Genomic DNA, 12,635 nt, shown 5'->3' on the forward strand with positions numbered 1-12,635 from the left:
TTATTTTATTTAAACTTAAATATGTTTTTAATTGAAATTTAAATTTTTTATTTCAGAGACAGAGACTCGGTGAGAAAAGATGTCGCAAATGAATAAAATCAATAATAAGCAGTTTAAAATTGCTTTGGGAATTGTGGGTGTTATTTTTCTCGTAGCTTCTTATAATATTCATGTTTTTCCAACAATGAATCCTAACTATTACAGTAAGTTTATTTTTCTATAAAAATTAAAATTTATTATTATTAAAATTAACTAATAAAGTTTATATAATTAAAATCTCCCGGAACCCCCAGAACATAATTATAAAACCACGTATAAAACATAACCTATAAATTACAAAAATATATTTCTTTTTAAAAATTGTTTGAAATCTTTGAAATGAAAAGAAAAAAAATATAAATAAACTAGGAATTAAATATGTAAATAATAAATAATAATTTAGAAATTTAATATTGTCTTTTTAGTTAATAAATAATTTTTTAATTGCAGAGGAGAAGAAAAAGAGGATGCAACAGAGAATAGATTACGATTTCGCCAAGTCGGAATAAAAAAAAATTGTTTGTTGATTGTTGTTTTTACTTATATTTATTATAAGTTTTGTTTAAAGTCGATATTTAATCATAAATATAAAATAAATGCTATCTATATTAATCTATTTAATAAACTGTACAATTTTTTTCTTTTCGTCGATATTAAATGATAGAACTTCTTTTTTTTTCTTTTTTTTTTTTGTCGCAAGAGAAAATATCACTCAATTTTAAAAATCGTCGTCATTGCAGACGTCGAGAAAAACGTCATACGCCTCACGATTGCAATTTCCATCTGACGTGAAGACGTATTTATGAAATGTCCCGTCCATGCACACAGCTGCAAGAGAAAATTTCTTTTATTAAAACTATTTTTACGAGTCCCATCAATAAATAACTAATAAAATAGAAATAAAATAAAAAAATAGAAAAGTAGAAATTACAAACTTTCTTCTGTGAGGAAGCAATAAACAAAAAAAACAAACAGAAAAAAAATGAAAAAGTGAAATAAAAAGAAAAAAAATAGAAAAATAGTAAATGTTGAAATTATAGAAATTAATAATAATTATTTACCGATTACTGAATTTTTTGCACCAAAAGCACAAACACAGGCGCATTCAGGTGGCACCGTAAAAGTCGCCAATGCCCATTGGCTCTCGACGTAATTTCCTAAGAAGCCCATTTTTGAAAATCTAAAAGTAAAATTGAAAATATAAAGAATTTTGTTTCAATAGAAGAGAAAATTTTAAAGATAGTGAAAGACAAAAAAATAATTACGTAGATCTTCGATTAAGATGTGTGTCCTTAAGGGCAAATATATGAATTGTCCCCTTATCACTCGAAACACTGAGAAATTCCGAGTCTCGACTGAACGTTATACTGAAACATTTCCAAAAGAAAAATAAATTTATTATAAAATATTAAATAAAAGTTTTTTCAGAACAATTTTTATAAATTAAGCAAATTAAATTAAAATGAATAATAATTAAATATTTAAATTAGAATTAAATCAAAATTCTTGTAATTAAAATTAAATCGTAATCGTTTAAATGAAAATTAAATTAAAATTAAATTCAATAGATATAAATTAGAACTTTTTCTTCCGAGCAAAGAGCAATTCAATAAGTTATTGCAAATTATTGTCAGTTAATTTAAATATGTTGCTTTATGCCAAAGTTTCTTATCAATTAAATTAAATGGAAAAAAGAAAATGAACCAGTAAAGTGTCGCAGGATCGGATCCTCTTCTTAATTCGACTAAAAGTTGTCTCCTAGCACTGTCCCAGACCCTGACTAATGTTCCCTGTGCGGATGCGGTTGCAACCATCGTTCCACTCGGATTAACAGCCAAACACGCCAAAGCTCCCTGAAAATATTAATTTTCATATTTCATTATTAATCGTTTCTTCAATTATTTTAGTCGTTTATTATTGTCTATTCACCTGGTGAGCGGTTAAAGTTGCCGGAGCACTCGAACTTCCAGAATCCGTTGCTCCCAGATCGACTAATTGCACACTGCCTATTTTATGGCCTTTGAATTGAATACAAAAAGGAAATTAATCAGTTTTCCCTGTTTATGAATTTAAATATTTCATTTTTGATTGTATTTTCTTATTTAATTTTCAAGCGAAAAAAATTTCCTTTTTTTTAATTAAAAAAAAAACTATTTAATTTAAATACCTGGAAACGCGAGAAGTTGTTTATTAGCCGTGGCAAGGGTCGCCACCTCCATCAGTCCTTTAGGATTATCTCTAGTTTCTAAAGTAAGCAACCTTCTCGTTGGCACCGGAAACGAAAAAACGTGTATTTCTCGTTGTAGCGCCACTATTAATCTAAAAAAGAAATTATTTATTACAATCGTTAATAAATATCATTTCATTTATATTTTATTTAAATTTTTTGTCAAATTTATACAGTTAATTATAGTCAATTTCGATAGAAATTGACTACAATTAACTGTATAAATTTGGCAAAAATAAATAAAAACAAAACTAATAGCTTCTCATGAGATGAAAATATTTAATGTTTATTAATTAATTTAATTTCTATTAATTAATTAATTTAACATTTAAAAAGAATATTTAAATTGAAAAAATATAAATAGAGAATAAATTGGAAAAAACTTACTTGTCCCTTCGCAATCTAACTGCTTTGATAGGGCCAGTGAAAGTAATTTCTAAAACAAATTTCTTTGCTTGATCGTCGTAAATTAGAACCGTATTATCAGCGTATTTTGGCTTTGAACCACCGCCAACAATTGCAATTATATTCGTTCTCCATAGCATTTCTCCTATTCCAATGCTTCCCATTAAGTCGCTTTCGAAATGTGCTTGCTCGACAAGTGGTTCCACGTTGTATATCCTGAGTCCAGACTCCATGCAACATGTGAAACATCCTAAAAATAATTTTTTTTCTCCATTCAATTTTTCTATTTTAGCAAATTTTAAAGTAAAATAAAAAATAGTAACAACAATAATAATAACAACAACAGCAAAAACAATAATAAATAATAGCAATAACAATAATAATAAAAACAACAACAATAATAATAATAAACAACTTTCCTCGTAAAACAAAATAATAATAATAATAATTTTAATAATACTAATAATAATAATAACAACAATAATAATAATAATAATAACATTAATAATGATAATAAATTTACAAAAATATATTAGTTACACAAATAAATTATATAATTACAAACAAAATTATAAAAAAAGTTCATTGCCTTCAAAAAACTACTGATTATAATAATTATCTTAATTATAAAAATCCCTACATTGCAATATAAAATAATTACTTTGTCATTGTCACTTTGTATATATATATGGGATAAAAAAATCAAAACAAAGAATCGACAACAATAAAGACAAAGAAAGTTGATTCATTTTTTTATCAATTTTTTCTCTCGAAATTTATTAAATGAAAATATTCCTTCTTACGATTCGAAAACAACTATTTTTATTTCATTACAATTAAACAAAAGAAATAACAAATCAATAAAGAATTTTATAATCTAATTATAGAATAAAATGTGAGAGGTTATGTTTATACTTTGGAAAAATTTTTTGAAACAGCTTTCAGAGATTTAATATATATTTGTGAAAATGAATTTTCATTATTTACCTTGATCTTGATTAAAACGTAAACTAAGAATACCCCTTCCTCCTGACATTTTTTCGATTTTATCATCAGTCTTTTGATAAAATTACAAAAACAATCGTTCCAAACATAATCTCAATGAAGATAAACACACTGCATTTGGATATCTTTGCTGCGACTGCAACTCGACGCCAAAGTAAAACGTCAAAACGAAAGGTAAAGGAGGAGGAGGAGGAGGAGAATGTCTTGATCAAAACAAAACAACTTTTAGGTTATCTCCAAATGAAAACAGCTGATCGGCCCATATTTTTTTTCTGCGTGTTTGTAGTTTTGGAATTCGAGAAAATTGATGTTTATTTTGCCCTTGAATACTAATACTAATAATAATAATACTAATACTTAATACTATTACTCAATACTCAATACTAAACTAATACATTACTAACTTAAAAAAAGATTCTTATTGACTTTCTATTTTGGAAAATTCTATCAAACTTGCCATTTATTAAAATTTTTAAACTCATTTTCATTAAGAGTTTTTTTTACCCATACAGATAAATATTCTTACTTATTTAATTCTTGTTATAGTTTTTTTTTTACATACTTTTTTTATTTAAACAATATTTTTCTCTCACTATCATTCAAATTTAGCGCGCTTTCGATCAGCCAATCAGAATTGACGTTTGAAAAGAAAGAAATGAATGAACCTGTAACTCTGCAATTTTTAAAAACGCATTTTCTACGAAGTTTACAGCAAAATAAGAAGTAATTTCCCTTCGTTTATTGTTATAAAAATAATTTTCCTGAAAAAAAACACTTTCCTTTCGGTTTATTTGCCTGAAGGGAAAATCGACCAATCGGACATCGAATGCAATTTACATTCTTCCTTCTGATTGGTTGAATCTGAATTTGCGCCAAGTGGAAAACGCGCTCGAAAGAACACACCTCATTTTTATATGCAGGTGACAAGAGGATGATAAACACTATATTTATTTGCCTTATCAATGTAAATTGTACATGTTTTTAATTAATTTTTAACACATGGAAGTTGTTGCGAAACAATAAAGTGATTATCGGAAATTTCGTAAACATGTGAGGTTAGCTTGTCGGTGTGCTTCTTGTTCTCTTCGTTTGGATATAGAAAAAAAGCACTCGTGTAGTGGCTGTCTTTGCGCATTGCCGTGTGCCGAGGAATCAACACTGCATTTGTATGTATTGAAGAATCTAATAATGTCTATTTCAAGTTTTCCCTTCTTTCATGAAAACTATATCTAGATTGGTAGTTGAGAATGTAAAAATTCAGTGAAATGTGTTTTATCTAATTGCTCCATTTAGAATTTGTTAGTTATCGTCAATTTACAACTCACTATTCCGCTCTCTTCTTTTTTATTCCTTTTTTGCATTTAAAAAATCGACAGTGTATTAATTTAGATCAGATTTTTTTGATTCTTCCCTTTATCTATTTTTATTGAATTGCTTCTCTATTTTTCGGGCAATCTATTTATTTCTCGTGTTTCGTCTTGTGTCAAATTTTAACCAATTTTAAAAATTTTTGAATTATTCGACTTATTCTTTTAGTTTAAGATTTTTGTTCGAATTTACTGTTCTTTGTTATTGATACAGCGATAAAATGGATAAAATTTAAGTCAACACGTTTTTAATTTAAATGAGAATGTAAAAAGGTCGCGTCCTGGAAAATTTGGAGGTTAGGATTTCTGTCAAATTTCGAATGTTTGATTTGTGTGTTAAATTTGCATTTTTCGGTGGTTTTCTATTCTTTTTCTTATTACTTAAGAGAATGTGATATTCAGCTTATATTTTTGAACCTTCTTTCATATTTTTAATTTACAGCTTGTTTAATTGTAGAATAAATTTAGTTTTTAATCTTTGTCAGTTCACTTTTGATCGAATTACGATTATTGAGTTAATATTTACAGTTAAATTTATGTTTTTATCTGCCTTTCGTAGTATTTTTGAAACGAATTCGTTTTTAAAATCTAAAATTGTTTCCTTTATTTGATCTTTTTGTAATTTTCTTTTGTTTTCATTATCGACTCTACTCTACATTTGATTTTATTACCTTTCTGATTCTTTTTTATTTATCGTTTCATTTTTTTATTACTTTTTCTTTTATGGTCACAAACTTTTCTTTAGTTTAAAGTTCTTTTCTTTGTTTTTCTTTTTTTCAACGCTTTTCCGATCGCTTCCATGAGTTATTTAACATTTATTGTACGAGATTAAAATCTGTTTGTATAATTTTTTTTAAAATTAATTTCTTTTTTTTTAGATTCGCCTGGAGTGAAAAATGCGAGAACTAAAGGAAACTGCTCATTAGCAAAGTTTTTAATTAGAAAATGCAATTTCCTGGCCAAGAGGAAAATAGAATAAGATTTATGATTTAAGTAGCAGTCGAGTCAAAAAAAAAGAAAAGAAAAAGGGGGAAAATAAAAACAGTGATAAAATACTTTGAAAACAGAATGGAGTTAAATAATATAGGGAACAATAAAAGTTCCATTTATCTAGTGATACCATTTAAGAAGCTTTGTCTGGCCACTGTTGCACTACCTCTCGTGAGTTTACTCATTTGTTTCGTTACAGCGTATATATTTCAACAAGATGATATTCACGAAACACATTGTCGGGTATGTATTATAAAAATACAATAATTATTACGAAAATATTTTATTATTCAACTTTATATTAAATCTTCACTAAATTAATCACTAATTAATCAAATAATTAATTAAAATTAATCTTCTCCAATTCCTGGAGAATTGACTTTTTCCATGAATTATAGAAAATATTACATAACCATCATAATTAATATTCATTAATATTTATTTTTTTGTTTAATTAATTAAATTTTTTGTTTTTTTAATTTTTAAAAAAAGTAATAATTTATAACTAATTGTCACTTATTGATTGATCTATAAAATAATTTTATGGATTTAATTCAATAAAATTAATATTTATTTGCGAGAAATTGAATCATTGAAGTAAAAGGAAATAAATTTTGCATTGCACATAAAATACTGAAATTGTTTTAATAATAAAATTGCATTTTTAACCTACATAGGAATAGTGATAAATTATATATTTCATAGTAACCTTGAGCCTTATTGTTAGTTTTACAAAAAATAATGGAGATAAATATATAAAAAACAATAAGCCTTATCGTTTGAATATTCTAAGCTTTTAAAAGTCCATTGTTAAAAAAAATAATAACTAAACAAATGTTGCTTCTATAATTTCGTGTGTCTAAATATTTTTCCATAAGGTTTTTAAAATTACGTAACTTTTTTTTTGTTTAAATAATTCACTTTTAACACTAATTCTACAATTTTTCTGCGAATTATTATTTTTTTTTTTTTATAAATTATTGCATTTTTAAAGTTGAATTTATTAAATAAATAATAAATAATATAATAACAAATAAATTATTAAATACTATATTTAATTGTTAATAGAAATAACGTAATTATTAAACTTATTTTAAAAGTTACTTATTTATTATTTTTTTTCTCTAATTTATTGGATTTTTGTGTTTTCTACTTGAACGAAAATTTTTGAATCGATTCGCCCACAGATTAAGAGTAACAATAACAAAAATTCTAATAAAAAATTAAATTAAATTATTAAAAGTATATTTATTTAGATAATAAATGTGAGTAGTAAATATTTATTTAGATAAAAATTAAATTTATTTTTTAAAAAATTTATTTATCTTCTTAACGTTTTAGAACAATTGTTTCTTATTTAGTTATCGCCGGTATTTTCGCTGTTATCAACATTTCCATAATTTATCTGCATACAAAGTAAAACTTATTGGCTTTTTATTTTTTTTTTTAATTCCATTACTTTTTAAAATGAAAATTCTTTTGATTAGAAAAAATTTTAAATTTTCCAAAATTTAATTTTACTTGTTAAAATCAATTTTCCTAATTCCAATTTTTCTTGAAAAATACGATTTTTCTGGAAAAATTTAATTTTAATTAGGATAAACTGAAATTAAATCGAAATTGCAATTATATTTGAATGAAATAATAATTTCTAATTGTATTTAAATTTAATTAGAATTGTAATTGTATTGAAACGAAATTAAAATTACAATTGTATTTAAATGAAAAAAAAATTGCAATTATATTTAAATGAAATCAAAATTGTATTTGAATTAAATTAAAATTGAAATTTAATTGAAATATATTTTATTTTTACGACTTGGAAAAGAAGGGAAATATTAATTTTTTTTAAATTTTCTTCGCAGGTTTATAATGTTCTTCCGTCGATCTCAGCCATCACGGGCGTTTCACCTCAGAGGTATTTGTGGCGAATTAGCATAGCTTTACACATTGGACCACGACTTGTAATTGCAAGCGTTTATTACTCTTATTATCGAAAAGTACTTCAAACCCTTGACGATGTTTCTGTGAAGCTCGTTTCCTGCAGACTTTTGAATGTATGCTACTGGCTCAATATTACCGAAGTTGCCGCTCTCAGCGGCGTTACTTATATTTCAAATGCGGAAAATTATGGTGAGAGTAATTTTCTTTTATCGTTTTTTCCTTTTTAATACTTTTTTTTTATTTTTTACATTTTTTTCGACAAATTTTATTCTAAATGACAATTTTTTTCTCTTTATGTCTTTTTTATCGTATCTTGATATTTTCTTTCTATTCTGTTTTTTTAATAAACATTTTCTTCTGTATTTTTAATCGCATATTGCAAAAAATTGATTTAATTTGAAATTTCTTCTATATTTTTTAATTATATTGCGTAAAATTTATTTAAATTTTAATTTCTTCTACATTTTTTAACTGTAGTATTGAAAAATTTGTTAATTTGTAATAATTTAAGCAATTCAGTTTGTTGTTTATTTACGAATTTAGTTCTATTTCTTAATTATTTATTCATTTTCCTAAGAATTCGTTTCGTTATTGACGTACTTTATTCAAAACAGTTCCTGAAAATTATTTTAATTTCTATAATTTCCTTCCGAAATTGGTATTTTTATTTATGTATTAATAAAATCGATCCTTGGAAGGTCTTTGAAACACTATTTTAATTTTTTCTTTTTGACAGAATTTTTTACGTAATTTTCTACCCTCCAAGGATTCAAGTCTAATCCACTTGATAAATTGAAAAGAAAAATAAAAAAAAAGAAGAGAAATATTTACTTTATTTATTTTCTCTTACAATAATTTTGATAAAAAATAATTCTTTTACAATCACTTTGATAAATTGAAAGGAAAATAAAAAAATTAATTGGAACATTTTATTTAATACAATCTCTTAGAATAATTTATTTTGAAAATATTGGAATTTTTTTTATTTATTTTCTTAATTTAAGTCTTTCGATTTTTTTATTTTACTTCGTTTACTTGTTTTTTCTTTTATCTACCGCAATTGATTTTCGTGAACAGAAGAAATTTTCTATTCATAAAAATAAGTGAAAAGAAACTTTTTTCTTATCTGCGTTTTTTATTTTGCAAAAAATGGAGAATAGTTCGAAAAATGTACAATTTGCATAAATAAAAATTCGAAAAAATAATGTTCTTCAATGGAGATTTAAAATTACAAGAAATAATTTCCAATTAGAAATATTTTTTGCAAAATTAGAGTAAAATTTAAACTTTAAAGTTTTTTTTCTTCTTTTAGGGTAAAATTTAAACTTTAAAGTTTTTTTTCTTTTAGAGTAAAATTTAAAAGAAAAAAAAGAACTTTTTTCCCAACAGATACAATAATAAATGAAGAAATAAATTTAATAAATTTTGATTTTTTTTCAGCGGTCCACGAGAAAATCTTTATAATGTTTATGATCAGTTCACTGACGTATATGTTGACGGCTGTGAGATTGGGCCGTTTAATCACACCAAATGCACAAAGTCTTCAGTACAAACAAGGCCTGTTTATAACGAGTCTCATAAGCACTGCGGGCCTTATTATCTTCTTTCTGAAGCATCGACTTTTATGCCACGATTTGGGTGAGAAATTAATATTTATTTACAAAACAAAATTACAAAAGTTTATTTTACTACAAAACTACAAAATTCTTACTTTGAATTTCAAAAATCGTAATTTTACTACCATTATTTTTACTTTTTTACATATTATGTTCACTTTTATTCAAAAATATTTTTTTACTTCCATTTACTTAAAATTTTATTACCACTAGCACTACCTACTTTACTTTCAATTATGGTAAAAAAAAGTATAAAAACGTATTTTTATTTTGTTCTTCTCTGACTTTTAGAAATAAAAGCTTCAAATAATTTAAATTCAATTAATTAAACAACAATAATAAATAATATGTTGAATAATTGAATGTTTCTTAAAATCGAATTCTCATAAAGAATTTCATTGACAAATTTTTAAATAATTGAATTCTTTCGATGAATTTTATCAACAAATTTTTAATTAATAATTACATTTCTCCACGAATTCGATTAAAAATGTATTAAAAATAATTTACATTCTGCGATGAATTTTATTATTTATGAAAATAATTGAATCCCTGTAAAAAATTTTATTATTTATGAAAATAACTGAATTATTGCGATTATTGCGATTATTATTGATGAAAATAATTGAATTTTTACGAAGAATTTTATTAAAATTTTCAAAAATAATTAAATTCCTGTGAAAAATTCGCAGAAATTCAATTATTTTCAAAATTATTAATAAAATTCTTTAAAACGATTCAATTATTTTCAAAAATAACGAAATTTTCGCTTAAATTAAAATATTTTTAAAAGTTTTGATAAAACTTTTTCGTAGGAATTCAATTATTTTTAATACAATTTTTAAAAAAATTTCTCGATAAAATGAAATTATTTTGAAGATTTTAATAAAATTCTCCAAAAGAATTCAATTTTTCTTAAAAATTTTGATACAATTCTTTATATTAAGAATTAAATTAGTTTCAACACAATTTTAATTGAATTCCATGAAAGAATGAAAATTTTTTGAAAATTGTATTTGAAATTTAACAGTGAATTTTATTATTTGTGAAAATAATTGAATCTCTGTAAGAAATTTTATTTTTCATGAAAATAATTGAATTATTGCGAAGAAATTTATAAAAAAAATTGTAAATAATTGAATTTCTGTGAAATTTTTATTATTTATAAAAATAATTAAATGTTTGTATAAAATTTTATCAAAATTTTTCTTAAATAATTGAATTCCTGTCATAAATGTTAATATTTTTGTAAATATTTAAATTCTTATAAAGACTTTTATTCAACATTTTAAAAATTATTCTATTTTTTGGAAGAATGTTTTTGAAATTTTTAGAAACAATTGGATTATTTTGAAAAATTTTATTATTCATTTTGAAAATAATTGAATTCTTACGAAATATTTTATTATTTGGGAAAATAATTGAATTCTAGTGGAAATTTTTTTTTTAGTTTTGAAAATACTTGAATATTTGCAAAGAATTTTATGAAATTTTTGAAAATAACTAAATTTCTGCAATCATTTGTAACTTCTTCAAAATTCAATTTATTTTTTAGTGTTTTAACTAAAATTCTTCTATAAATCCATTATTTTTAATAATTAAATTAAATATAATATATATTAAAAAATTTGACTAATTTCAGAAGAAAATGCTAAATACTTGAATAAAAAATTCTAATCTATTCTCGATTTCTTTTCACTGTAGCATTTAGCTGGTTCTCATTTTGCGAATACGTGATAGCTTGCGCAAACATGGGATTTCATATATGCGTGGTCTTAGATTTTCCACACGAGCAACTTGTCGTGGGAAATGGTCTACCCGCAACGAAGCGAGATTAACAAAAAAACTTAGGACTATAAAAACAAAAACAGAAAGAAAAAAACAAAAATAATAATAAATTAATTAAAATAAAAAATAACGTTCGTTTTCCAAGTGCCTCTTGCCTGCTGGGAATTCTTCATCTTTTAATCATTGACAACTACCTCTTCTTAAAAAAAAGTGAAAACTTAAATTAAAATTCAATTTTTCCCTTGATGTTTGGTTTTTTAAGCTCAAAATTAAAAAAAATATTTAGATTTCCATGGCTTGACACTAGGCACTGGAAATGTATTAAGGCCTTTCATAATTTTATCTATTTAATTAATAATATATTGATTATTAAAAAAAATTGTAGTAACACTAGTAAAGAAGTATCGCACTTCAAAAAACTGAGAGAGAAAAAAAAGAAAAATAACGGAAACATTTTGGGGAAAGAAATTTCCTTTTTAAAGAATTAAAAAAAAAAAAATTACGGAAGACTGTTTGGTGTAAATGGTAAATGACGCTTGAATATTTTTTGTTGTGATTTTTCATTTATTTAGCATTATTATTCCGTTGTCGTGAATCCAAATTTTTACGAATTAGTTTTGTTCTATCTTTTTTTATTTTCTATTTTTTTTTATAGAAAAACTAGTCGTATTTTGAAAATCTTCTTTTCTAATTAAGAATTTTTTTCTAAATAAAATTCTTTCCTCTTTACATAAAAATTATTTACGCATTTTTATGTGTATTTAATTTTAAACCATTGTTTTTAATTATTTAAAATTAAAAAATTAACAAAATTCGTTAAATTTTTCTTTAAATGTCTAACATTTTGTGTTAATTTATTTTTTTTATGAACAATTTATTATTAGTTTTTTTTCATTTTTTTGCCACGTGGAATATTTGTCAAGTTTTTATTAATTATGAAAGGGAAAAAGTAATTTGAATTTTCCAGGAAATATTTACAAAGAAAAAAATAATTATTGTAATAATGATAATAATAATTGCTTATAATATTTATTATTATTACAATCATTATCATTAACATTGTACTCTTTCCACGTGTTTATTTCGTTTAGATAAATAATTTTATTATCTAAAAAAATATTTATAATTTTTAACATTCAAAACATTTTTTTTAAAAAATGTTTAATATCGCTTTTTATTTTGGCAAATATTTTTAAATAATTCGTTTTTATTATATTTGCCTCTCATTGGATTTCCGACAACTGGAAGAATATT

General features: G+C 23.6%; 2 protein-coding genes across 5 annotated transcripts; one reads left to right on the forward strand and one right to left on the reverse strand.

Annotated features, from left to right (window-relative positions):
• Positions 1 to 566: 566 nt before the first annotated feature.
• On the reverse strand, positions 567 to 3,966 carry LOC122511802 (WD repeat domain phosphoinositide-interacting protein 4-like). Its single transcript, XM_043627290.1, has 8 exons — positions 3,659 to 3,966; positions 2,654 to 2,921; positions 2,207 to 2,358; positions 1,969 to 2,057; positions 1,744 to 1,892; positions 1,305 to 1,406; positions 1,101 to 1,219; positions 567 to 867 (listed from the first exon to the last, which is right to left on the reverse strand). The coding sequence occupies exons 1-8, from the start codon at positions 3,705 to 3,707 to the stop codon at positions 758 to 760; spliced, it is 1,038 nt and encodes a 345-aa protein (XP_043483225.1). The 5' UTR covers positions 3,708 to 3,966; the 3' UTR covers positions 567 to 757.
• Positions 3,967 to 4,555: 589 nt separating this feature from the next.
• LOC122511778 (post-GPI attachment to proteins factor 2-like) lies at positions 4,556 to 12,067 on the forward strand. Of its 4 annotated transcripts, none has more exons than XM_043627256.1 (5): positions 4,556 to 4,842; positions 5,922 to 6,276; positions 7,899 to 8,166; positions 9,418 to 9,615; positions 11,298 to 12,067. In XM_043627256.1, exons 2-5 carry the CDS (start codon positions 6,112 to 6,114, stop codon positions 11,429 to 11,431), a joined length of 765 nt encoding a protein of 254 aa, XP_043483191.1. In that variant the 5' UTR covers positions 4,556 to 4,842; positions 5,922 to 6,111; the 3' UTR covers positions 11,432 to 12,067. The 4 variants fall into 4 exon arrangements, with proteins under 4 accessions (XP_043483191.1, XP_043483194.1, XP_043483192.1 ...); XM_043627259.1 differs by lacking the exon at positions 4,556 to 4,842 and adding an exon at positions 4,956 to 4,974; XM_043627257.1 differs by lacking the exon at positions 4,556 to 4,842 and adding an exon at positions 5,060 to 5,339.
• The last annotated feature ends 568 nt before the right edge of the window (positions 12,068 to 12,635 follow it).

The sequence above is a fragment of the Leptopilina heterotoma genome, unplaced genomic scaffold (assembly GCF_015476425.1).
Source record: "Leptopilina heterotoma isolate Lh14 unplaced genomic scaffold, ASM1547642v1 Lhet_90, whole genome shotgun sequence".
Classification (NCBI taxonomy): domain Eukaryota; kingdom Metazoa; phylum Arthropoda; class Insecta; order Hymenoptera; family Figitidae; genus Leptopilina; species Leptopilina heterotoma.